Here is a 26,830-nt window from a genome sequence, read left to right on the forward strand (position 1 = left end):
ATGTTCAACTGAATGTTTCAACACATTTTCAAGTCGGCCCGTAGAATTTTGAAAAAAAGAAGAGCATTCCATACACTCGCCTATAACTAGACTCTTCATCATCACATCACATCACATTGATGATGCATAGACTATGTTCAAATAAGCGTTTCTTTCAAAGAGATTTGAAATTGGTCCACTATAATGCAACATATCTAAATTACCAAAAAATCTTAGAAATACAATACTACAAAAAGCTACTGCAATGAGCAGCATCAACCCTCAAGAGGCTACCATTATATTAGTTTTCAATAATCGATTTATGCACCTCTCACTTATACAGCTGTTGACCACATCGTCGTCGTTGTCTTCACAGTCGCGAACCCTAAACTCATTTTACCAAAGCTCTCACTTTCTTACGCGTACGAACGAAACCATCTTCCCATAGCCCAACCAGCCAGACGAGAAACGGTCAACAGCGAAAAACAAAAACGACCCAACTCTATCCGAGTTCAACCGGTCGGTCGGCAGCAATGTCATGGATACGAACTATTTATGGAACCGAGATGCATCTCACTCTGTGCATCCTGGTGAACTTCCAGGAAATCCGGGTTCCTCCAACACTGCAACTAACGCACACGCGGGCCCGTATTGTGTCGTCGCGTCGACGTCGAATCGCAACCCGCCGCACCGTCCGTCCGTCCCCGTTCGAACCGATGGCGACGACTTTTCGAGTCCAACTGAAAACTGATAAGGCACAGGTGGTACGGTTTCCCGCATTTTCCGCCTGTTGCTCGATTCTGTCGATTAAGAGAGAACCTGGGGCAGCCGGTTTTCGTTGATGCTCTCCCTCTCAATTCCGTTCGAAGTGGTGCGTGGCTGATGTGGGGTGTCCTCGGCAGGTGGGGGTGATGATGGAAAGTTGTGCATTGTTTGGGTATTAGACTACATACGCCAGCTGTAGTCCATGTATGCATAAGAGAAGCATTTATCAATTCATCTAGGAATATTCTGTCCGCGCAGCTAATGGAATCACGGAAATGAAGTAATATTCGCAAAATTTGATGAGCCATCATTTGGCATGATTCATAGAAGTGGTATCTGCCATAACATAGAACCCTCTTAGATTGGATGTAGTTGAAATACGCAAATCTGTCAAAGGATAAGCATTGGAGGAAGCAATAAAAAAGCTCAAACATCGGGTAGGGCACTCAATAATATAGAGAGTTTTATTCAATTATATTGATTAAATATTATTTTGATTCAGCAATATCAATTACGCACATCAAGATGAAAACGAAAACTCGCTCATCCCTCCATTTTCTTAACAACACTAAATTTTCTCAAATATAAGAAGCATACGAAGTGCTACATAAATTCCCATTGACTACGGTTATGGACTCGATAGACGAGCCATTGTGTCTTGCAGCAACAATCAGACAGTAGTGTTCGATATGCAATGCACACAATAAACCGTGTAAATAGAGTGAATCGGTGCAAAACACCCGTCGGCAGGAACTGAACTGCATATAATTATATCAACAGGTCTTTGTTCTCGCAACAGATGGACGATTACTATGTGTTCGAGCGTCAAATCAAATATTGGTTTAGCCACACTGCTGCATACAGAAATCGAGCCTGGTTTTATACGTCGCGTCTGCTGCGAAGCGCAATGGAAATGAATTTCAATGTATGGCGCTCAAGCGAAGGCGAGTGCACTCGAACGTTTGTGTGGCGAAATGAGATACACTTCAATTCATCTGCGGTTTCTCATTAATAGAATTGATTTGTTAATTGAAGCTCATTAAAAAATCAATAAAAAGGATAATGAGGATCTGCAACAGGCATATTCAATATAGGAGAAACGTGCTAAAAATACAAAAATATACAAACAAAGGATTTTAATTATGACAACATTCAATCGTTTTGGTAAACTGATACCTATTTACAGTTTTTTACATTACTGTTGAAGGTGATAAAACATATATCAAAGCTGCATATGTCAGAGTTGATTAATTTATTCAAATGATTTTAATTAAAATGTAGAGTATAAAAGCATACATACATGTTCTTGGGTGAAAGCTTTACACAAGTTCATGAAACACATAAAACTTTCTCCCAAGAATATATGTACATTACATACATACATTTATTTGTTAAACATCACATTTAAAACAAGACATAATCAACAATAGTACGCCACAATACTCGGTTTGTGGCTGCCGCTCTCCATTCTCGGACACGCCCAATGCTCGCCAGGTCACGCTCCACCTAGTCCGCCCATCGTGCTCTCTGCGCTCCACACCTTCTTGTGCCAACCTGATCAGTTGCAAACACCAGCTTTGCAGGGCTGTTGTCCGGCATTCTTGCAACATAATAATTTTTGCAACATGCCCTGCCCACCGTATCCTTCCGGCTTTGGCCACCTTCTGGATGCTGGGTTCGCCGTAAAGTGCAGCGAGCTCGTGAGTCATCCTTCTCCGCCACACACCGTCTCCTGCACGCCGCCGAAAATCGTCCTTAGCACGCGTCACTCGAAAACTCCGAGTGCTTGCAGGTCCTCCTCGAGCATGATCCATGTCTCGTGCCCGTAGAGGACCACCGGTCTTATTAGCGTTTTGTACATGGTTCATTTGGTGCGTGGGTGAATCTTTTTCAACCGCAGCTTCTTCTGGAGCCCGTAGTAGGCCCAGCTTCCGCTGATGATGCGCCTCCGAATTTCACGGCTCACATTGTTGTCAGCCGTCAGTAAGGATCCGAGGTAGATGAATTCCTCCACCACCTCGAAAGTATCTCCGTCTATCGTAACATTACTTCCCAGACGGAACCGGTCGTTTTCGGTTCCGCCTACCAACATGTACTTTGTTTTTGCGACAATCATCCTCCAGTCCGACCATTACTGCTTCGCGTTTCAGGCGTGTACAGCTCTGCCACCGTTCCAAATGTTCTTGCAATAATGTCCATGTCCGCAAAGCAAACAAATTTGCCGGATTTTGTGAAAATCGTTCCCCGTGTTGAGCCCGGCTCGTCGCACCACACCTTCCAGAGCGATGTTGAAGAGTAGGCATGAGAGTCCATCACCTTGTCGCAGTCCCCGGCGAGATTCGATCGAATGAACTGGATAGTTCATCCTTACGCAGTTTTGCACACCGTCCATCTTTGCTTTAATCAGTCTAGTCAGCTTCCCAGGGAAGCCGAACATGCCGGACGAAAACATGATTCTCCATAGCTCTGCGCGGTCGATACTGTCGTATGCAACTTTGAAGTCGATGAACAGGTGATGCGTTTGGACCTGGTATTCACGGCATTTCTGGGGAATTTGCCGTTCGGTGAAGATCTGGTCCGTTGTCGACCGGCCGTTGATGAAACCGGCTTGATAACTTCCCACGAACTCATTTGTTTTAGGTGACAGACGACGGAAGATGATCTGGGATAGCACTTTGTAGGCAGTATTCAAAATAGTGATCGCCCTGAAGTTCTCACATTCCAAATGGTCGCCTTTTTTGTGTATGAGGCAGATTACCCCTTCCTTCCACTCCTGGCCAACTTTTCTAGGCCCATCTTGATGAGTTTAGCTGCGATACCATCCTTCCCAGCTGCTTTGTTGGTTTTGAGCCGGCGAATGGCACCCTTAACTTCCCTCAGCGTGGGAGTTGGTTCATTTCCGTCCTCCGCTGCACTGGCGTGCCGTGGGCTCCCGTGCCTACGTTCTCCACGCCGTTCAGGTGCTGATCGATCACCTCATGTCCGTCTGCAAGAGGCCTCCGTCTTCATCCTTGCATATTTCGGCTCGCGACACGAAGCCGTTTCGGGATGCGTTGAGCTTCTGATAGAACTTCCGTGTTTCTTGAGAACGACACAGCAGTTCCAATTCTTCGTACTCTGCTTCTTCCAGGCGGCGCTTTTTCTCCCAAAGAGGCGGGTCTGCTGTTTCCGCTTCTGTTTGTAACGTTCCACGTTCTGTCGAGTCCCTTGCTGCAGCATTACCGCCCTCCAAAACCGTTCTGCACTCTTCGTCGAACCATTCGTTCCGTCGATTCCGTTCCACGTACCCGATGGTGCTCTCGGCTGCGTCGTTGATGGCTGCTTTCACTTTACTCCAACAGTCCTCTAGAAGGGCATCATCGAGCTCGCCCTCGTCTGGCAACGCGGCCTTAAGATTCTGCGCGTATGCTGAGACGGTTGTTTTAGTCGCTCGGTCGGCTCGGTAGTCGCCGACGGTTGCCGGTACCATACATTGTTGATGACGGAGAGTTTTGGGCGCAGTTTGACCATCACCAGATAGTGGTCAGAGTAGATGTTGGCACCACGATAGGTCCTGACGTCAATAATGTCGGAGAAGTGCCGTCCGTCAATCAGAACGTGGTCGATTTGAGATTCCGTCTGCTGTGGTGATCTCCAGGTGTAACTATAAGGGAGGCTGTGTTGGAAAAAGGTACTACGTATGGCCATATTTTTGGAGGCGGCGAAATCAATGAGTCGTAGGCCGTTTTCGTTCGTCTGCTGGTGGACGCTGAACTTACCAATCGTCGGTCTGAATCCCACCTCTTGGCCTACCTGAGCGTTTAAATCTCCTATGATGATCTTGACGTCGTGGCTTGGGCAGCGATCGTACTCGCGTTCGAGCTGCGCGTAAAATGCGTCCTTGTCATCATCAGTGCTTCCGGAATGTGGGCTGTGCACGTTTATTATGCTGAAATTGAAGAATCAGCCCTTGATCCTCAACCTACACATTCTTTCGTCGATCGGCCACCAACCGATCACGTGCCTCTGCATATCACGATGAAAGCTGTTCCCAGCTCGCGTGTATTGCCGCAGCTCTGCTAGATGGTATGATTACCTCTAAACGTGCGCACTACGGATCCTGTCCAACACACCTCCTACAGCGCTACGATGCCGAACCCGCGGTCCTTCAGTAGATCGGCGAGTATGCGGGTGCTCCCAATGAAGTTGAGAGATCGGCAGTTCCACGTACCGAGTTTCCAATCGCAAGTCCTTTTTGTTCGCTGGGGTCGTTGCCGTTGGTCTCGGTTCGTATTATTCTGTTGCTGATTTTCCGTTACAATGGTTTTTTTACGGCTGGCTTGTAGGGTCTGACACCAACCCCCTACTTTCCGGAGAACCATAGTGCACAGTTGAGCTTAGAGTCCTTCCCTGGCACTCGGACGCAGATCAGCCGCCCCTAACATGGGGATCAGACGCTGTTGTGAGCCGCTCCTGCTGGAGAACAGACGCTCAGGTTTGCCGAAGCAAACTCCCCCTTCCCTGTCAGCCTATGACCAAAGTTCCCACCGGGGTTGGTTACCCGATCTTCCCTAAGGTTGCTCATAGTTTTCGGCCGGTACCACGAGGAGGTAGGGATAGTAGTTGCTGGGCAGAGGCTAGTGGATCACAATGGGATCTGAATTGCGCAGCATACCCAGCCTTTACCGTGCCATATGTACATTAGATTTTTCATTCAACAGGGATGAAGTGCAGTTAAGTCGAAAAATCATGCCTCCAGTTGAAAAAAGCCTCTAACGCACATAACCTATTCGAGCTACCATGGCCAGTAACATGAAGCTGTCATGTTAAAACCGAGAAAATAACATAGGAAAACGAGACCCACTCACCGTAACCTCCCGATTTTCGCGGTGATAACGATGGTTGGGTCTCTCAGTAACTTTTCACTGACCCGGAATTCGAAAGCGGAGATTAGTGGACCGGATTTGGGCAACGACGATGGCATTGGCGTAGCTAGGGGGGGTTCCACGGGTGCCTGGCACCCCCTAGAACAAATTTGGCACCCCCTAGAATTTTTCCTTGACTCTTGACAGTCACCTAAAATTTAAAACTTCACACAATAATTACAATATTTAATAATGGCACATTTAAACAAAACTTTAGCACACCTGGTATTACTTATATACCTGTTGTACATTTTGACGTTTTGGATATTGGTAAGAACAATCAACAGGCTTCTCCATGGATTCCTCCAGAAATATCTATATCTATTCATACAGTGATTTCTTTAGGTTTCCTTTATGGATTATTCCCGATATTTCTTCAATAAACTTCCGATAGGATTCTCCAGGCAGTCTTGATGGGGTTGTTCATACTAGAAATTTCTGCAGAGATTGATCCAGCAATTTCTCTTAGGATTTTTTTGGAAATTCCTACTATGATACTTCTCTGAATTCGTCTAGGGATTCCTTCAAATTTTTTATTGGGATTTCTTCAGGAGTTTCTGGTGGGATTATTCAAGACAATCTTCCTGGGATCCTTTCAGAATTTCCCGCGGAAATTCTTCCAGGAATTCCTTTAGAGATTTTGTTCAGAGATTCTTTCAGAAATTTATTATAGCATTCATCTAGGAATTGTGGCTAGGATTCCTCAAGGCTGCGATTCTTCCAGCAATTTCTCTTAGAATTCCTCCAAAAATTCTCACTGTGATACCTTAAGGAATTCTTCTAGAGAAATTCTTCCGGGAAATTTCTAAAAATCATTTCAGTGATTCTTCCGCAGATTTCTTCAAGTGTTTATTCAGAACTTCATCCAGAGGCTCTTCCAGAAATTCCACAGGGGATTTCTTCAAGAACTTCTATTGACCTTCCTCCATAAATTCCAGCTGGTATTCTTCACGAAATTCTCATTAGGACTCCTTCAGAAATACTTCTACCGACCCTTTCAAGGAGAACTGTAGGAATTCCTCAACGAACTTCTCTTGGGATACCTCCGGCATTCCTGTTTCTAGGATTTCTCTAGAAATTACTTCTATGATACCTCCCGGAATTCTAGGAATTCCAGATATTCCCGTTGGGATTCCTCAAGCAATTCCTGTGGATCTACCAGCTTATTTTCCTCCAGAAATTCTAACTGTGGTATCTCAGAAATTATGCTACGGATTCTTCTAGAGCTGTCTCCTGGCTTTTCTGCTGGGATCTTTCCAGGCCATCTCCCCCAGAGATTTTATCCAAAGATTCCTCCAGAAATTCCTCATGGATTTCCTGCAGAAACAACTTTTGGCCTTCCTCCAAGAATATTTCAAACTCCTCCTGCGATTCTTCCAGCAATTCCTCCAGAAATTCTAACTATGATACGTCAAGAAATTCTTCTAGTGATTCCTATACGAATGATTTTTTTTTCGGAAAATCTCCTGCGGTTCCTTCAGGGACTTCTCTTTAGATTCTTCTAGAATATCTCTACCAGTTCTTGCAGGGATAGGGGCTACTCTAGGTATTCCAAGGATTTTTTTCTTTGGATTCCCCCAGGCATTCCCGATGGGGTTTATCTAGAAATTCCTGTATAGTTTCCTCCAGTAATTCATCCTAGGGTTTCTGCTGAGATTTCTACAATGATACATTTCAGAATTCTTCTAAGAATACCTCCTGAGATTTTTTCAGAAGCTCTCCGGTGATTTCTCCAGGAATATTTATCCAAGAAATTTTATCCAAGGATTCTCTCATAAATTTCTCATGGAATTCTTCCAGATACTCCTTTTGGCCTTCCTCCAGGAATTTCAGCTGGATTTCCCAAGCTATTCCTGCTGTGGTTCATCCAGCAATTCCTCCTAGGACTCCTGCAGAAATACTTACTACAATACATCCCGGAATTCTTCTAGGAATTCTTTTAAGAATTTCTCCAGGGATTCCTTTAAAAGTTGCTAGGATTATTCATAGCAATCTTCCTAGAAGCCTTGCAGAACAACCTCCGGTGTTTCCTCCTGAAAATCCCAAAGGAGTTTTTTTTCCTGGATTTTCTCCAAATATTTCTCATTGGATTCCTCCAGGAACTTCTCTTGACTCTAGGGATTTCTCCTGGCATTCTTGCTGGGATTCTTCTTTCCTAGGATGCTTCCAGAAATGCCTTTGATTCTTCCAGGATTTTATCTAAGGACTCATCCAGAAATTCCTCTAACGTTGTTATTCATGTATTTCTCTAGAAATTATTCATGGTATTACTCCTGGAACTTCTCTTAGCCTTCTTCAAGGAATTCCATCTGAATCCCAATAGAAATCTGTAGAGGAATTCCTAAACGAATTTCGGGAATAGTTGGAATTTCCTGAGAAATCCTAGGAGGTATTACTAGGGAAATCTCTAGTGAAATCCTATAGGAATGTACGAAGAAAACTTGTAATTAATTAGAAGGCACAGAATATTTCTAATTGATAAATTGAAATGTGAATTTGTGAAAAAAAAAATTCTGTTGGGATTCGAACCCACTACTCCGTATTCGCTAGACCGCAGTATGGCCATTTCTTCGAGAATTCCTTCGGCATAGTTGTTTTTTTTTAACATATTAAATAATAAATTCTTAAACAAATTGCCGAAGGGGATCCAAAGATATAACCGAAGAAATTTGCCAATTCCAAAGGAATTGCTGAGAGAAATAAATTGCAAAACAATTACCAAATAAATTGCCGGGAACATTCCCTGAAGAATTACTGAAACAATCTTTTATCGAAAGCACAAATTTCTTGTATCATACGCACATACCAGGTGTTGGATAATCGGCCTTACTTACTTCCTTCGATCAGCGGAGTTTTCCTACCGACTCCAACACTGATAGGACCGGTTGGGTGATGATGCCGTTTGCGTAGTACTTGGTTGCCTGGATAAATCCGGTAGAAGTGTGCGGTTTTCAGCATGCGGGATTTGGGGGTTCCTTGGTCCTCGATATTCCTTGCAGACACATTACACAATACACATTACATCTTCGCCAAAGGAACAACACTTTATTTGTATAAAAACGCGACACTCAAAATACTACATTTATTGCAAACTTAATATCTAAACATAAAGAGGGACTACATTAAGGGTTGAAGTGTACCCGGCGGCGATCGGACAGTTACTGGTAACCTGCTCTCAAGTCGATCATCAGTTGACCACCGGTCATCTCTTCGCAGGGATCCATGTAGAGATTCTCCAACACCTTCGGCTATCCATCGGGCTTTAGATTGGTTTCGCAGCTCTGTTTTGCTCCTCTCATCATTCGATTTACTCGCACGATTCTTACTATGAGGCTACCTGCTTCTGGCTCGTATACGGTGGATAGAACAATGTCCAGGCCGGCGGTAGTGATAAACAAAGCTGCTGCTATTACGTGGGTCATCGTCATCTATCGTCAGCCACAAACGGACAGCAAGAGAAGTCCAATATTGCAGGTCAGGGTTGTAGCCTTAGGGGTGATCTCCGTACATCCTCACCCACCCAGAAATTCGCTGAATTTCTGAAAAGAAAGAAACAGATCCTCTTCGACGGGATGGGAGGTAGGGAAAGGTATGGAGCTGGTTTTATGGAGAATCACTTCGAACTTCACAATCATCACTTCTGGTCGGGATCGGCAAGATACAAATTTTCTCTACTGGACGCTTCAATTCACCATTAGCTGTTTTTAGAGTCACAACTCTGACAATCCCATCTGCTCCAGGGTGCACTGAAGTAATCCTGCCCATCTTCCAGCGAATCGGAGAAGTGTTTTCATCCTTGATGACGACGAGCTTGCCCGGTTCTATAGGCACTGCTGGTTTCCATCGCTTGGTTCGAGCTTGAAGTTGGCACAAATATTCTCTACGCCAACGATTCCAGAATTGCTGTAGCCTCTGTTGAACCAACTGATAGTTGTTCAAACGGTTAGATGGAATTGATATCACTTCGATGTCAGAGACAGCCTGCAACGACGAGCCCACCAAGAAATGTGCTGGCGTCAACGGCTCTAGATCATCCGGATCATCCGATAATGGTGTTAATGGACGCGAGTTAAGACAGGCCTCGACCTGTGCTAGGAGCGTGGAGAAATCCTCTGGAGAAACAACGTTTTCGCCGACAACTCGCAGTAAATGCGTTTTGGCAGATCGAACTGCTGCTTCCCAAAGTCCGCCAAAATGTGGGGCACTCGGGGGGTTGAAGTGCCACTGAATCCCGTCTTCAGAAAGTTGAGCAGTTACTCGGTCGCGGTGCTCGCGGTCCTTCAATAATTTGAGTAGTTCGGCTAATTTGTTTCTAGCGCCGACGAAGTTTGTGCCATTGTCGGAATAAATGTCTTGAGGTCTGCCGCGACGTGCCACAAACCGACGAAGAGCTTGTAGAAATCTATCCGTTGAAAGATCAGAAACAAGTTCCAGGTGTACCGCTTTGGTACACATACAAATAAACAACGCTACGTAAGCCTTTACGGCCGTGCGCCTTGGAGCTGGACGGATGTAGACGGGTCCGAAGTAGTCCACGCCCGTTTTAACAAATGGGCGGGAGACGGTAACGCGCGAGGAAGGCAGTTCACCCATGAACTGTTGTACAGTAGACGGTTTCGTACGATAGCATCTTACGCATTGGTGAACTACTTGTCTGGCTATCTTTCTACCTCCCAGAGGCCAAAATTGTTGTCGGACTACTCCTAATAATAGTTGCGGCCCTGCATGCAAGAGTTTTTCGTGGAAATGCCTCATTATCATTTGGGTTAATCGATGTCGAGCAGGTATTACTACTGGGTGTTTGGTACCTTCCTGTTCTTTAGAGTTTTTCAGCCTTCCTCCTACTCTTATCAGCCCTTCCTTACAAATATACGGATGAAACCATCTTAATGGCGATCTTCTTGATACGGAATTTCCATTCATGAGGTCCTTCCACTCTTCAGCGAAAACTTCTCTCTGAACGCTGCGAAGTACAGAATGCTCGGCAGCCTTCAACTCGGTAGTTTTCAGGAAGCTATTCTCACGGCGTATTTCCCTTGGGATTCGTAGGAGTTTTATGAGTCTTAGCCAATACGCTGTTCGCCGAATGAGGTCTGCATAGGATCCAAATTTGTTTAGGTACATGTCATTAAATTCTGCAACTGGGGACACCATACACGCAACCGTAGTTCGTCTTCTTTCTTCTTCTCCTGCTTCGAAATCTTCCGTGATTGCTCCTGGCCACAATTCAGGACCTTTCTTTAGCCAGTCTGGACCACTCCACCAGAGCTCGTTGTGAACAATATCTTCTGGGTTCAGTCCACGAGATATAAGGTCCGCAGGGTTGTCTATTCCAGCTACATGTCTCCAGTTCTTTCCATCCGTTATACCCTGAATCTTCGCCACTCTGTTAGCGACGAAGGTGGTCCATATCGCGGGAGTAGCTGCAATCCAACGCAACACACATGTTGAATCCGTCCAAAAGTAAGTCGGGACTGACAATCTAGTGGCGGTCTTGACCTTCTCGAACAATTTGGATGAAAGAAGAGCTCCACATAGTTCCAGACGTGGAATTGATTGACTGCGTAGTGGTGCGACCTTAGATTGGGTTGACAGAAGCCGTACTTGGACTGTTCCGTTGCTGTCTTGACTTCTAATATAGAGGCATGCACCATATGCCTTCTCGGAGGCGTCCGAAAAACAGTGTATTTCCACTGAAATGGCATTTGGGACTACCACGCAGCGGTCAACGCGAATTTGGTTCAACAATGGGAGTTTTTCATGAAACTTCCGCCAGGACTCACCCACCGTTAAAGGTACTGGCTGGTCCCAATCCAAGTTCTTGCCATTTTCACCTTGCAGCGTCCACAATTGCTGCATAAAGATTTTAGCAGCAACCGTCGTGGCATCAATTAGACCAAGAGGATCGAAAAGAGTGGCTATCAACGATAGAATTCGTCGTTTTGTGAGTGAAACGTCAGCCTCCAGCGATGGAATCTCGAATTGAAACCGGAGTGTATCAGTTATGGGCATCCAAGTCAATCCCAGAGTCTTAACGAATTGGTCAGGGTTAAGATCTACTCCAGTGGTATCCGGTATTGCCAGATTCTCCGTGGGTACGCCCTCCAAAACTGCAGGAAAGTTACAGGACCACTTCCTTAGTTTGAAGCCACCGCAGTCCATCATCTCCGTCAGTTGGGTTCTTAGACAAGTGGCAGTACTAACGTCGTCCGTTCCGGTGATGACGTCATCCATGTAAACGTCTTCACGAATTGCTCTTGCCGCGAGCGGAAAATTGGTTTCTTCATCAGCTGCCAATTGTTGAAGAGTCCGGGTTGCCAAAAAGGGTGCAGGCTTCGTTCCATACGTTACGGTATTCAGCTCAAACACCGTAACTTCCTTATCAGGTGAAAACCGGTAAAGGATAGATTGTAACGGTCTGTCCTCTGGTGTAGTGAGTATCTGTCGGAACATTTTCTCGACGTCCGATACGAGAAGAATCTGTTTCGTCCGACTCCGCAGGATTATGGACCTCAAATCTTCCTGCACTACTGGCCCTACCAGAAGTGCATCATTCAAGGACACTCCGGATGACGTTTTGCAGGAAGCGTCAAAAACAACTCTGACCTTAGTGGTGGTACTGGCTTCCTTGACCACCGGATGATGAGGTAGGTAACACCGTTTTAGGGATTCCTCATCGGTACCTTCGATCTTCCGCATGTGTCCCAACTGTAGGTACTCTTCCATGAAAGCGACGTACTGCTTTCGCAAGTTCTCGTCTCTAGCCAATCTTCGTTCCGTTCCTAGCAGACGCCGGTAGGCGATTTCCCGTGATTCGCCCAGATTTGGAAGGATATCTGCATTTTTGGGTAAGGGAACTGTGTATCGACCGTCTGAACTTCGTTGGACTCCTCGTTGAAACATATCTTCGCACAATTTCTCCTCCGGTGAATAGGAATTTTGGAATTCCTCCTCTTCGCAGGACCAGAAACGTTCCATCAACCTTTCTAGCTCCGTGGTTGCTGAGAAATGGCAGTTGACTTGTTGGGATTTGTTGGGAGAAGAGTAGCCACCGCAGACTACCCATCCGAATACCGATTCCGTGAGGGTTGGTAGATGATTTCCGATAGAAAGCCTCCGCCCAGTTTCGAAGAACTCGAAAAAAGCTTCGATACCGAGGACCAAATCGACTTCTTTGGATTGGAAGAATGCTGGGTCCGCCAGCTGGATTCCGTCTGGTAGATTCCACCCTTTCGTGTTGATGGAAGCCGTGGGAAGGTTCGTGGTCACCTTGGGTAATACCAGGAATGTCATTTCTCGCGAGAAGTCCGAAACCCGCGAGCGCAGAACCATTTGGATTGAGTGTTTAACCTTCGCTACTCCTTGTCCTATGCCGAGGACCGAAACGTCGACCTTTTTCCTGGAGACCTTCATCCGCTGGGATAGTCGTTCAGATACGAAATTGCTTTCTGATCCGGAATCCAAAAGAGCTCGAGCGTTGAACCTAACACCAATGTCATCCTCGACAGCAACTACCGCTGTTGCAAGCAGGATTCTTGATGATACCTGAGCAACGTTACATGCCGAAACGTCTGTGGCCGCCACGTTGGCCACTTGGGTAGAATTGGAGCTTGTGGATCCATGTGAAACCTGGGAATTCGTTGGTTGGTTGCCCCCAGCAACCGCCGTCGTGACGTTATTGTCCTTCTCCGCTCTGAAACATATCAGAGTATGGTGTCGCTTCTTGCAGATCCGACAAGAGAACTTTGATAGGCAATCCTTCGCCTGGTGCCCAGATCGGAAGCAGTTTCTGCAAAGTCCTTTGGATTTCAGCAACGAGTCCCTGTCCGCCACGGATAATTGTAGGAATGCGGAACATTGGTATAGAAGATGGCTATCCTTGCAAGCCATACATCTTCCTGGGTTCGGTTGAACCGAGTTGTAGCTCGTTTTCACTGTCGGTAACTTAGGTTTGGATGAAGGTAATGGAGGATGGGACCTGGGTTCCGCCGGCCTTGGCGGAAGCGATTCTAGAACTTGAATTCGTTTCCGAAGGAATTCGGTTAGGTCCTCTAGTGAATCTTGTTCCTTAGTAGCCGCACATTCTTCCCATGCGCGGCGGGTATATGGGTCCAGGCGCATAGTTAGTAGATTCACTAGCAACAAGTTCTTATAGTCCGCCGGATCCACGATTTGATCGAGCGTTTGGACGATCTGATCGAAACCTTCCACTAGAGTTCGCAACTCGGATATGGATTCCTTGGAGAGGGTCGGAAGCTTGAACAAAGCTTGAACTTGCTTCTTCTTCAGCAACTTGTTGTTGTTGTATCGCTTACACAAGGTGTCCCAAGCGATCTGATAATTGGCCTTGGTAATCTTCAGTGAATCGACCATACTTTTCGGTTCACCTTGAAGACATCCTTTCAAGTAATGGAATTTCTCCACCTCTGGCAAATCGGTTCTCCAGTGAATCAATGAGGTGAACAAATCCCTGAAGCTCAACCGTTCATCGATTTCCCCGCTGAACGTTTGCAGCTTGATCTGCGGTAAACGAACGTGATCGAGAACACCCAGCATAGACGGTTCACGAACGGATTGTTCCAAATCGGACGGCTCATGCAGTTCCTTAACCTTATCCTTCAAAAAGGACTTCCCTTCATAGTACCGTTCGCTTATTTTCACCCGCAGTTTCTCGAAATACTTCTCCTCGTCTTCAAAATCTTCATGCGATTTCAGTTCTACTAAAGCATCACTGAATTTTTCCCATAACTCATCAATTTTCTCCAAACGAACTTCAACTTGTGAAGCTGTAGTCTGGTCATCAAACTTCTGGATGAAAGATGCAATATCGTCAAAGGAAAGCGTTACATCTTCCAACTGCATCGTCAGCTGCCGCAGAGATGCTCCTTTCCTTGTAGTGGGTGCCATATTGTGACGTCAATGGAGTGATACAGGAAGAAATTATGTAATATTCCGCGTGTCGACTTGCTTCGGCGGACATATACTGTCCAAATTCACTGACCTGACAGAACAGGTAACTGTTCTAAGAATCCAATTTAATCAACACGCTTCGATATTCCGATGACGTCACATCAGTTTTGGAACGGTAACAGCTCAATTCCAGTTGGGGTTCAGAGAAGAGGAGAAAGCAGGGTGTAATATCCGGAGAACCTTGGCTTCGGCCGGGCATATACTGCGGCAACCTACCTGGAGGTACCTACAGCGGCACCAATCCCGGATTCCGATACTTCTGACCAAATGCGGCAAAGCTCAGCGATTGATCGTCAATTACTGGAGGACTTACAACTCCACAAAACCAGATCCAAGAGACGAGAATGCTTGATGGATTTACTTCCAGCAGACTTGCTCTAACGAGCAGTTCTCGAGGGCTTGCGTGGCAGTAAATGAAGAGGATTCACAGAAAATTCATTCAAAATGGTGTATTATCTGTACGCCTAGCTTCGGCAGTGCAGTACATATACTAAAGTTCACTCACCAAGAAGGGAGGAGGATGGCGCTCCCTCTTCCTAACTGTCCACCACAAGCGTCGACTAGTATCCGCTACCAGCCCTGTGCAGCCCATCCACGGGCAGCGTATAACGAATGATCCGGTACGGCCTCCAATGGTTCACGGTTGACGACGGTTGTCGCTTGCATCCATGCAACGAGTCCAACAGCATGCATCGAAAAGTGGTGTTAGTAACTTGCAAGCATTGCTTCGGCTAGACATACACCGAACTAATGAGTAATTACCTGAGAGACCAGATACTCCGGCCGGTTTGGTGCTCCAGCGCAAAGCAGTTCCTTCGAAATGTCCTATTCGTCAGGTAGCCCAAGTAGTTCCTCAGGTCCGATCGCAATTCACCGACGGTCGTTTAACCATCAAACGACCACCGCTCCAGCTTCCCGGTTTGCAACAGCCTAAGTGCAATGGTTGAATTGGTGCAATGTAATTGCACAAAGCCGACGTCACTCCTTTATCCCGTGCGAAAGGTGTTGCTCGACAATAACTTGGCTCTGATGGCGGTTCCTCAATTGTATCCTGACTTCGATGCCGATTTACCACCGACACGATGGCGACATCCTCGCGTTGCTGTACCGTAGCAACAATGGTGGTTTTCCGTCCAACTGGTCCCCGGGTTTGGCATCCGGTTCGAAGGACCAAAATGTTGGATAATCGGCCTTACTTACTTCCTTCGATCAGCGGAGTTTTCCTACCGACTCCAACACTGATAGGACCGGTTGGGTGATGATGCCGTTTGCGTAGTACTTGGTTGCCTGGATAAATCCGGTAGAAGTGTGCGGTTTTCAGCATGCGGGATTTGGGGGTTCCTTGGTCCTCGATATTCCTTGCAGACACATTACACAATACACATTACATCTTCGTCAAAGGAACAACACTTTATTTGTATAAAAACGCGACACTCAAAATACTACATTTATTGCAAACTTAATATCTAAACATAAAGAGGGACTACATTAAGGGTTGAAGTGTACCCGGCGGCGATCGGACAGTTACTGGTAACCTGCTCTCAAGTCGATCATCAGTTGACCACCGGTCATCTCTTCGCAGGGATCCATGTAGAGATTCTCCAACACCTTCGGCTATCCATCGGGCTTTAGATTGGTTTCGCAGCTCTGTTTTGCTCCTCTCATCATTCGATTTACTCGCACGATTCTTACTATGAGGCTACCTGCTTCTGGCTCGTATACGGTGGATAGAACAATGTCCAGGCCGGCGGTAGTGATAAACAAAGCTGCTGCTATTACGTGGGTCATCGTCATCTATCGTCAGCCACAAACGGACAGCAAGAGAAGTCCAATATTGCAGGTCAGGGTTGTAGCCTTAGGGGTGATCTCCGTACACCAGGCTCGATTATCCAAAATGTACGAAGTTGAAATTTTGACTTATTAATACAATATTGGTTTTAAGCAAGTCAACACTTTACCTTTATATAGCCAGATATATTATCAATCCAGACGAAATCGGAATTTGGTGCAAGCATCAGACTCACGAAGAGAAAAATCGAAGTTCGCTCGCACCAAATTCCGGATTTCAAATGGATTGATAATATGTTCGCGAAGCTTCAGAACGAAACTCAGGATAATCGAGTTCAAATTTTGTATGTGAAAATGTATTCTTACAGACTTGTCTGTTTTTAATCCATAAAACAAAGGGGTTGTCGCGATGATTGTTAAGCTCAAACTGAAAATACAAATTTTATGTATTATACACAATCAAGTTATCAAGTTTTCAAACCTCACATGGCAGGGAAAGCAAGGGCCCATATAGCCGAGGCGGTGAACGCACGGGTATTCAGCATGACCATGCTGAGGGTGACGGGTTCGATTCCCGGTCTGTCCAGGATCTTTTCGTAAAGGAAATTTCCTTGACTTCCTTGGGCATAGAGTATCTTCGTGCCTGCCACACGATATACGCATGCAAAATGGTCATTGGCAGAGGAAGCTCTCAGTTAATAACTGTGGAAGTGCTCATAGAACACTAAGCTGAGAAGCAGGCTTTGTCCCAATGAGGACGTTACGCCAACAAGAAGAAGAAGATGGCAGGGAAAGTGTTAAATCAGTACAACGAATCGGATTTTCAAAAACAAAAACTTTCTTCAAAATAGGTATAGCGCGTTTAAATTTGCGGGCTATTTTTTCCCACGATGCAGTATATTATTTGTACTAAGAAATTTGAGGGTGGATCGATATTTCCTTTCACAAAAAAAAAAAACAAAACATCCTGGAGGCCTCTGAAACTGGCACCCTCTAGGCACCCCCTAGGAAAAAATCCTAGACACGCCAATGGACGATGGACAAGGTAGACTAATGCAACAGCAGCAAACACTGAAAGTGTTTTCAGACTTGCACTAGTAATACGTTTCGGTTCGCACAGGTGGTAGGTTTCTCAGGAACTGAGAAGGGTTTCGAACTACTTGGGCATCCGCGTCAATTCCCGCCACCATTTTCCAAACGCACTTCCGTAGGTATTTATCTCCCGCAAAATTTCCGCAATGAGATCCACAATCAATAACCTACACGTTCACTCTGAAGCCGTACAAGTGCTCAAAACAACTTTTACACGCAGACGGGTGCACTTCCTTAGCACAAAGATGGGTGCCGAAGTGATTTCCCATTTCATTTTGTTGGAAATTCGCCATTGGTGACGAGAATTGGCGCTGGACTAGGTGCAGTAAACTCGTTCAAGATCAACTTTCCGGCAGAAAATCTTCACAGCAATCACTGTTAACAATATGTTCACACAATAAGGTTTCTTAGGGGCTGTTCATAAACCACGTAGACCAAAATTTGGCCATCTCAGACCGCCCCCCCCCTCCCCCCTCGTAGACTTTTGTCCATACAAAAATTTTGGAATTTGTATGGAGCGTAGACTTTGGCCAGACCCCCCCCCCCTCCCCCCCAAAAAGTCTAAGTGGTTAATGAACGGCCCCTTATTCAGATAGAAGAAGTGGACGAAAACGGTCGTTTCGTTGTGAATTTAGGTATTGTACAATTTTGTTTACCTGTAGAGATGAGAATGGAGTCAAAAACCCTATGTATTTCGAGATGGAGCTTCGTATGTATAAGGCACACTGTTTTAGCATTAGTTCTAAGGTGTTGGTTAGATACAAGATAGTTCAATACAATAGAGATAGGAAGTCAAGGCCAAAGCAACTTTCTATTAACAGGATCACGGGGCAAATTATAATGTGTTCTTAACTGAGGGTAACTCAAAAATTATTTTTTATTGAGTGATATTTAACAGAACAATTGCAGGAATTTCTTCAGGAGCCACTGAATACCTCAAGGCATACCTAGAGAAACTCATGGAGCAATTTCCGAAGGATTTTTTAAAGGAGAATGGAGAATTTTATGAAAAACAAATCCATGGAAGAAATCCCTTGATAAAATTCCTTAAGAAATTCTGCAGAATACTGTGAAAAATTTTGGTGATAATACTATGAGGAACTTCTAGAAAAAAAAACTGAAGGAACCCGAAAAATCTCTTTAGAAATTTCCTAGGAAATATTTCTGGAGTAATTTCTGAAGCCATGAAAAAATCCTCGAGATATCCTTGGAGGAAATGCTACAGAAATTTTTGGGGAACTCCAGAAAGAATCTTTTTTTTTTGCATTTTCGAAGGTATCTCCGTAGAAATTCCTGCTAGAATCACTGAAGCGCTCCGAGCAATACCTGGCGGTAAGCTGGAAGATGGAGTTGCGTAAACTACGAATTGTATCAAGTATATAAAGAGATGGCCACAGTGAAGCGAATGAAGCACGACAGGCTGCGGTGGGCTTGGCACGTAGCTCATATGCTGGAGAAACGACAAACTTAAATCATACCTATTTATCAGAGAACCTGAAAGGAGCCATCGGTTTTAGTTAGGCCACGCCACGTTGATTTTTTGCAGTTGAGGAGGACCTAAGGATTCTAAGCGTGAAACGCGACTGGAAGCGTTTGGCCCAGGGCCGAGACCAATGGAAGCGATTGCTTCATTCTGCGTAGAGTCGCCGCTACAACTTTTAACACTTGACACACTGATTGGATAGTTTATTTGATTGTGTCATTTTGGTTTCACTCGAGCAAACAGTTGGAGTCAGTGAAAAGCATTAAATAATCCACCAAAGCGAAAAACACCCAGTAAATCTGCCTAATTTTACATACATTACCACGTTTGTTTGAATTAGTCACGCCTAATAAAAAAGCAACACCTTCCAATAATGACTTCCTAGTTTCCTAATAATTACCTTTCGTGCCCACTTTAAGTCATAATTTGAATTTCATGCTCGTGAAAATGTCAGCTCGCATCAAGACTTTTTCAATTAAAAATTCAATTAAATGCCTCCCGTTTTCGCAGCTTCCGCTTCCACCTGATACCGGTGGTGCGGTCGCACATTCGTGTGCACGCTGTACCTTCGTCAACACAAAGTTGCAATTTGCTCCTGTTTCTCCTTTTCAATTTTACACCAAATCCCACGCCGCCACCGCACCCGCTCATCCAAGCAGCAGCCCCGACATCGGCCGGTGTTTGTGAACATGCTTTTAATTGCCAACTAATCCTCTTAAGGTGGCCGAAACTTTTTCCTTAACGCTTTAGTGGTCCGTCGACTATTTGGCACACTGTGGCCACCCTCCATCAAACACCAAAGCCACCGACGGTTTTCCCATTTTCGTTTCCGCTCTGCTGCTGGGGACAGGACCTGCTAATTAGCATACGGAAACATGGAAACTCGTTTTGCACAAGTTTGAAACGGTTTCTGTAGTGGCAGCTAGGGGTCCTCAGACGACGACGGTTAGTTCGAGTGTTTTTTTTTTCTCCACAACTATGTAACTAAATGCAAAATGTTGTTTCGAAAAGATTTCCTTTCATGACCAGTTTTATAACTGGGATTGAAACAGCATTTATTCAAAGGAACTCGTTCATGGTCCAAACTCGAGCAGCAGTGCCGCTTGGTGTTGACGAGAATAGCTTTTCTTCCGCTCCGTTGGTATTAACGGTAATCCCCGAAGGGAGGCTATTCTTCGGGGTTGAAGGCTCATTAAATCAATAGACAGACAAGTGGTTACACATTTGTTTTCCGCTCGTTTGAATATATTGTCCAGAAGAAGGACCAGACCGTGGGAAAGGCCACACACTCGAGTCGTTTGTTCTGGCATACAAACTTCTAAAGGGGATACACCGGAAAGGTTTCCAAAATGTGCTTGTTTAAAGAATGTTGGCCAGAAGGTTTCTACAATCTTTGGCTCATCATGATCCAGATAATATCAGTAAATCCTTGCTGAATACTTAATTATTTTATTCAACAACAATTAAACTTAAAAAAATAATGAACTGAGACAGCTTTTCAGAGATCCTGTCAGGTATTTTTCCTGCAGATTCTTCAAGGTTTCATTTGAGAATTTTTCAGGAATGCTTCCACGATTTCCTCCTAAACTATTCCGTTTGGGGAAAATTCGAGCGTCTGTTCTCCAGAAGGAGCGGCTCCAGAAGGAGCGGCGTATGATCTCTGAGTTAGGGGTGGCTGATCAACGTCCGAGTACCAGAGAAGAACTCTAAACTCAACTGTGCACTATGGTCCTCCGGAAAGTAGAAGGTTGGTGTCAGGCCCTACGAGCCAGCCGTAAAAAATCATTGCAACGAAAAATCAACAACAGTACAATACGAACCGAGAAAATGGCAACGACCCTCAGCAGACGAAAAGGGGAGCAGACCGTTAGGCCGAAAGGGTCGTTAGGCCGAATAGTCGACAGGAACACCTGGTAGCGAGCTGGGGGTAGAATATTTGAGAGTAATGCTACAATATAAGAGGAGTTATGAAGTCAATTAAAGAAATCGTGAGAGAAGATAATCGCAAAATAAAGTTCCAACTTAGAGAGGATTGTTGAAGGACCAATATATACAATATCTAAACTGATTGTCGACAACAAAATCTAATGTTCGAAAAGGAGCTCTATAAGTGTCATTACCATCATGCATCATACCATCATCTAGTATTGGGAAAATCTGGCTGAGACATCGATTTTTGTGAATCGATTCGAATCGGATCAGCAGAATCGATTCACCGATTTAATCGAATGCTTTGAATCGATGTTTTCACATCGATTCGATATTATAAAATATTACCAAACTATGAAATGATTCGTTTGCTGCATGTAGTTCAAGTTCATGGCATGTTTTATTTGTCTAAATAAATTAAATATCAAAATTTGAGATTGCACACCAAACACTTTGCGAATCTGATTTGAGAATGGATATAACGTTGAGACAATGCATTCTGAAAAAAAAATTTTTGAATCGAAAGACAAATCCTGAGATTCTCCAGAACTCTGAGAAGTACTCCCATAGAGTATTGGGATCAATTCCCGCAGACTGCTTAGAGAAATTTCCCAAAATCTTTAAAGAGACTCCTTAAGAATTCTGGAAAAAGTTCCTCTTGAACTATAAGAGAGATTTCTTCAGAATGCAGAAAATACACCAGAATTCTAAGCGACATAATCTAGAAAAGTAAGCAAGACACTTCTGGTATATTGGTAGAAATTCTCACTGAATGTTATTGAGGATTTTCCTAGAGTCCTGAGAGAGGTTACTCCATATCTATAAGATGGGTTGACTCAGAGTCGCGAGAGGAATTCTCCCAGAATCCTGTGGGATTCTCCCAAAATGTTCCAGAATCCTAAGAGGGATTATACCAGAATCCTAAAATTTATTCTCCCAGAATCCTGATAGGGATTCCAAGAGTGGTTCTTCCAAATTCTTGCGATAAATTTATCTAGAATACTGAGAGAGATTCTTAAAAAAAAAGATGTTCGGATTCCTAAGATAATTCCCTAAGAAACTTAAAATAAATGACCCTGAATCCTAAAAAGGGTAGCTTAGAACACTAAGAAGGATTACACCAGAATCCTGAGAAAGGTTCCCTCAAAATACTGGGCGAGATTGCCAAATAAACCTGAGATATACTCTCACAGAATTCTGGGAGATAGGACCTCAGAATTGTGAGAAGAATTCCTCCAGAATCCTTTTAAGTTTTCTCTCGGAGTTCCCAAAATATCCTGGGTGGAATCCATTAGAATGCTGAGATTAATTCTGCCAGAATCCCGAAAGGTATTCCTCAGAATTTTACAAGTGATTCCCCAGCATTTTCATATGGATTATAAGACCCAAGCAACACACATGTTATAATAAAGTTACGACAGCGCAAGTTTTGGTTGTATAGAAGTTTATTTTACGTAATTTCAACATTGTGTTGAAATAACGTGAAATAAACTTATATACAACCAAAACTTGCGCTGCTGTAACTTTTATATAACATGTGTGTTGCTTGGGGAGGGGTAATTCCAGATTCTTGAGAAAAATATATCAAGAAAACTAAGAGATTTTTTCGAAAGGATTTTCCCTGGAAGGGATTACGAAAACTTCTATAACGGACTTCCCCAGCATCATGAGAAAGATTCTCTGGAGTTCTGAGAGGTATTCTCATATAAAACAGAAAATTACCGCATATTCTTGAAAGACATTCCCTAGAATCTTTGAAAGGACTCTCCTAAACTTCTGAAAGGGATTGTCCCAGAACTCTAAGAGTGATTCCTCTAGCATACTTTAAACTATCACAACAGAATCTCAAGAAAATTTCCCCATAATCTTGACAGGGATTTTCCCTGATTACTAAGAGGAATTCTCCAGGAATCATAAAAAAATATTTATGGGAGCAGGCTGAGAAGGATTTCTTCCGAACCCTAAGAGGAATCACAAAATCTATGCGAGGGATTATCAAAAATCCAAATTTCTCTAGAGAATTTTGCCCAGAATCTCGTGAGAGATTTTTCAATAAATAATAATTCTGAAATAAAGTGCCATCTTGAAAAATATAGCCCCACAATCCCAATGATTTCTCCAGAATCATGAGAAAAATTTCTCATAATCTTAAGAGAAATTTCCCTAGAATCCTGACCGGGATCACCCCAGAAAGCCGAATTTTCAGAGAATCTGAGGAAGAGTACCCGCAGAATACTTAGTTATATTTCCCCAAAATTTTAAAAGGATCTTACGCAGAATCCTGATAAGGTGTGTGGGATTTCCACCAGACATGAATTCTTTCATAATCTTTAGAGGAATTCTTCTAAAATCCTGAGGGATTCCCGAGAGAAGTATAAATGCAATCCAGTCACAGGTTTAGTTATTTTTAAGCTTCAATCAAATTATTAAGCACAAAAATGTCCGAAACGCCAATAAAAGTGAGTTTTTAGATCATTGAACACACAAAAATATTTCTATTAAATAGGATTACATAAGATAATGCTAAAACCAAGGCTTAATGGCGTGTTTAGGACATTTTTGTGTTTTACAATTTGTTTGGAGCTTAAAAATAACTAAACATGTGACTGGATTGCATTTATACTTCTCATGGTTCACTGGGCAGGGCCCATATAGCTGAGGCGGTAAACGCACGGGTATTCAGCATGACCATGCTGAGGGTGACGGGTTCGATTCCCGGTCGGTCCAGGATCTTTTCGTAAAGGAAATTTCCTTGACTTCCTTGGGCATAGAGTATCTTCGTGCCTGCCACACGATATACACATGCAAAATGGTCATTGGCAGAGGAAGCTCTCAGTTAATAACTGTGGAAGTGCTCATAGAACACTAAGCTGAGAAGCAGGCTTTGTCCCAGTGAGGACGTTACGCCAAGAAGAAGAGAGAAGGAGGAGGTTCACTTGGCAACATACAACATGCTAATATATCTGCAAAAATGTTGTAGTAATTCATACAAAATAGTAAACTTTGAACGCTAATTAAAAATAAATCATCAAATATCATGTTGGTGAAAAAAATTACATGAAAGCTTATGTATTTTTAGGTGATCGCCGATAAAAATACTTGCCCGAACTTGCCCGACTGCAAGAACGTCCTTTATACATTTTGTGTGATTTTCAGGAAGTTTCTATAAAAAAAAATCAATGCATATTTTGTTTTTGCCAAAAAAATTTCTTTGATATATGTTTTATTTTAGTATTTTGCATTACACTGTTCGACAAAAAAAAAAACTTTACCGTGATCAGAGACCCCATTAGCAGGGCATAAAAGCGCATGGAAAATGTAGAAAAATGTCATTCTCAAATCTGTTGGAGCACCCCTAGAAACTTTTTGAGATGAGTTTGAATTTTATTCATTTTTGAAGGTTTGACACGAGCTTTAGAAATCATCATAAACACTTTTGAAATACAATATCTTTGAAATGCAATTTTGTGAACCGCTGAAATTTTCACAGATCTGAGAAGTAACTTTGATAAATAACTAGTCAAAATTTCAGCCTATTAAATACGACATTCCATTTCATTGATACATATCCGGGAATAATCAAATATGACTTATATAATACAAATCCTTGAAGTTTTCTCTAAATTCAATTACAAAAAGCAAGCCCCTATCCTTATCTAATCATTACAAAATAACTATTTTACTTTGATTTGACTTCGAAATGCTACACTTATGATCTAAATAATTGAATTCAATTTTTCGAGAAGAAAATCCGGTCGACTTTTCAAATTACTAACGTGGTAAGTCTGTGTAAAAATAAACATAAAATCTAATACATTTATATTTTGCGATCAGTACAAAAAAAACGTTTCCAGTGTTTTTTTGTGGGTTGTCTATATTCACTTAATGTTTCTAAGAACCCCCTAGCCATACCAAGGTGGTAAAATTGATAACTTTATTGAATAAAACAAACCTATTTCATTACAATGAATTGAAGCTGGCATTGCGCAGAAAATATGGTTTAAGTTCATGACTGTTCAAAACAATACAACCCTAACAAAATGCAAGCCTAAAATGAGAACATTCTCCATTTACTATTAGTAATAGTTGTTTTGAGTTAGTTTCAAAAATCTAATTGTGTATGTTGGGGCATTACCATTGAAGACACTTTTATGAAATTAATTGAATTTGTCATGTAGTAAAATATTTCCAATCTTAGTTTCAAGCTCAATAATGTCTTCCACGATTGTAAAATTGCTTTATAAGTTCCAGCGGCATAGGGTCTGGAACCATTTAGGCAGGATCAACTATTTTGGGCACTTGTGTCTATGACTCAGTCAATTTAGAACCGATTGACTTGATTTTTGAAACACGATCAGATACGCATAGTATGTAGTTATGTGCAACAATTCAAGTCAATCGGTTTGGAAAGGACTGAGTTATAGCAGCAAGTGCCCAAAATAGGTGATCCTGCCTAAATGGTCCTAGACCCTATTTGTTAATATAGTGTTAAATACTATCTATCCAGAAGCACTAAGACGAGTTAATATAATTTATGTAGTCCAAATAGTCTAAATTTGTTTCAATGCAGAGGTCGTTGGTATTTGAATATATTTTCCGCATCGTATTTAAATTTTTAGGAACATGGAACTGCTTGATATCCACCAGGTCAAGCAATCTGGAACGGTTACACACAAAATCATTGAAAAGCATTTTCATCCATATGTGATATATAAATTTTGGCACGACTCGAAATTCGATCAAAACAAAATACTTCCTTGAATTAAGTGGACGAAGTGTATTTTGCCTGAATTGGGATCCTAATTCATCGCATTCAAAATCGCAGTTTGGTATTGGTATTTAAACATGATTATGAAAGTAACATTTGATGTCAAATGTTACAATAAACTTTGTTCATTTTCATAATCGACAAAAAGTTTTTGAAAACTACAATTAGAACATTAAATTTATTTGGAAAAGTTTTTCCTTAAAACTCTCATGCTGACCTCAATGAATTAATTTAACTTTCTTCCTGTGGATCCTTTGTAATCATATCCTAAAATTTCTCGTATAGCTTTCCAAAATCATACTTAGTTAAACCAGATGTTTGAAATACAATTTTCATCTTCTTCAGTCAGAGACTGAAAAATACATTAATACTAGAAAACCGACGTCACATCTAGTGACCTAGTGGAGAACTTGTAAAGAATCGTTTTCTCCTACTGGAGCGGAAATCCATCCAGTATTCTGAGGCGTTCGAAGTATCCGAAAGACTGACGCTGCAGAGCATTGACGCATAGAAGTTTTTTTTAAATGGATATGACTATGGGCGTGCTTTATGGGGTTAGAAAAGAAAACCTTAAAAATTTTCACTATATAAGTCAGAGTTAAGCCTTCGCGGATATGTATCAATGAAACGGAATGTCGTAATAGGTAGACATTTTGACTAATTATTTATCAAAGTTGCTTCTCAGATCTGTGAAAATTTCAGCGGTGCACAAAACTGCATTTCAAAGATATTGTATTTCAAAAGTGTTTATGATGATTTCTAAAGCTCGTGTCAAACCTTCAAAAATGAATAAAATTCAAACTCATCTCAAAAAGTTTCTAGGGGTGCTCCAACAGATTTGAGAATGGCATTTTTCTACATTTTCCATGCGCTTTTATGCCCTACTAATGGGGTCTCTGATCACGGCAAAAGTTTTTTTTTGTCGAACAGTGTTATTATAACTCGAAAACGGACATTAAATTTGTTAACGTTTGTTTACAAACGTGATTTAATGAAATAACTCGATTGTAGGTAGGTATTTTATAAAACGACTAATACCTCAAGAACAGTAGGCTTTGGAAATTTAACGTCTTCGGCAAACTTTTTTAGCATAAATAGCCGAACAACTTTGCCAAAGACACCATACCGCTAAAATAAAAGATGGCCAAAATG

The 26,830-nt window shown here is 42.9% G+C and overlaps 2 protein-coding genes across 23 annotated transcripts in view; both read right to left on the bottom strand.

Moving 5' to 3' along the window:
* The window catches only part of LOC134290337 (uncharacterized), a 28,853-nt gene extending 14,298 nt beyond the window's left edge, over nt 1-14,555 (bottom strand). The window contains exons 1-3 of the mRNA XM_062857454.1: nt 11,436-14,555; nt 9,574-10,244; nt 614-779 (exon numbers count right to left, since the gene is read on the bottom strand). Of these exons, the coding sequence (XP_062713438.1) occupies nt 614-779; nt 9,574-10,244; nt 11,436-14,555 (3,957 nt within the window). The remainder of the gene's footprint in view (nt 1-613; nt 780-9,573; nt 10,245-11,435) is intronic.
* Nucleotides 1-26,830, bottom strand: part of LOC115268722 (voltage-dependent calcium channel type A subunit alpha-1) — a 561,442-nt gene that overhangs the window by 452,270 nt on the left and 82,342 nt on the right. The window lies entirely within an intron of this gene.

This window comes from Aedes albopictus, chromosome 3, assembly GCF_035046485.1.
Source record: "Aedes albopictus strain Foshan chromosome 3, AalbF5, whole genome shotgun sequence".
Lineage (NCBI taxonomy): Eukaryota > Metazoa > Arthropoda > Insecta > Diptera > Culicidae > Aedes > Aedes albopictus.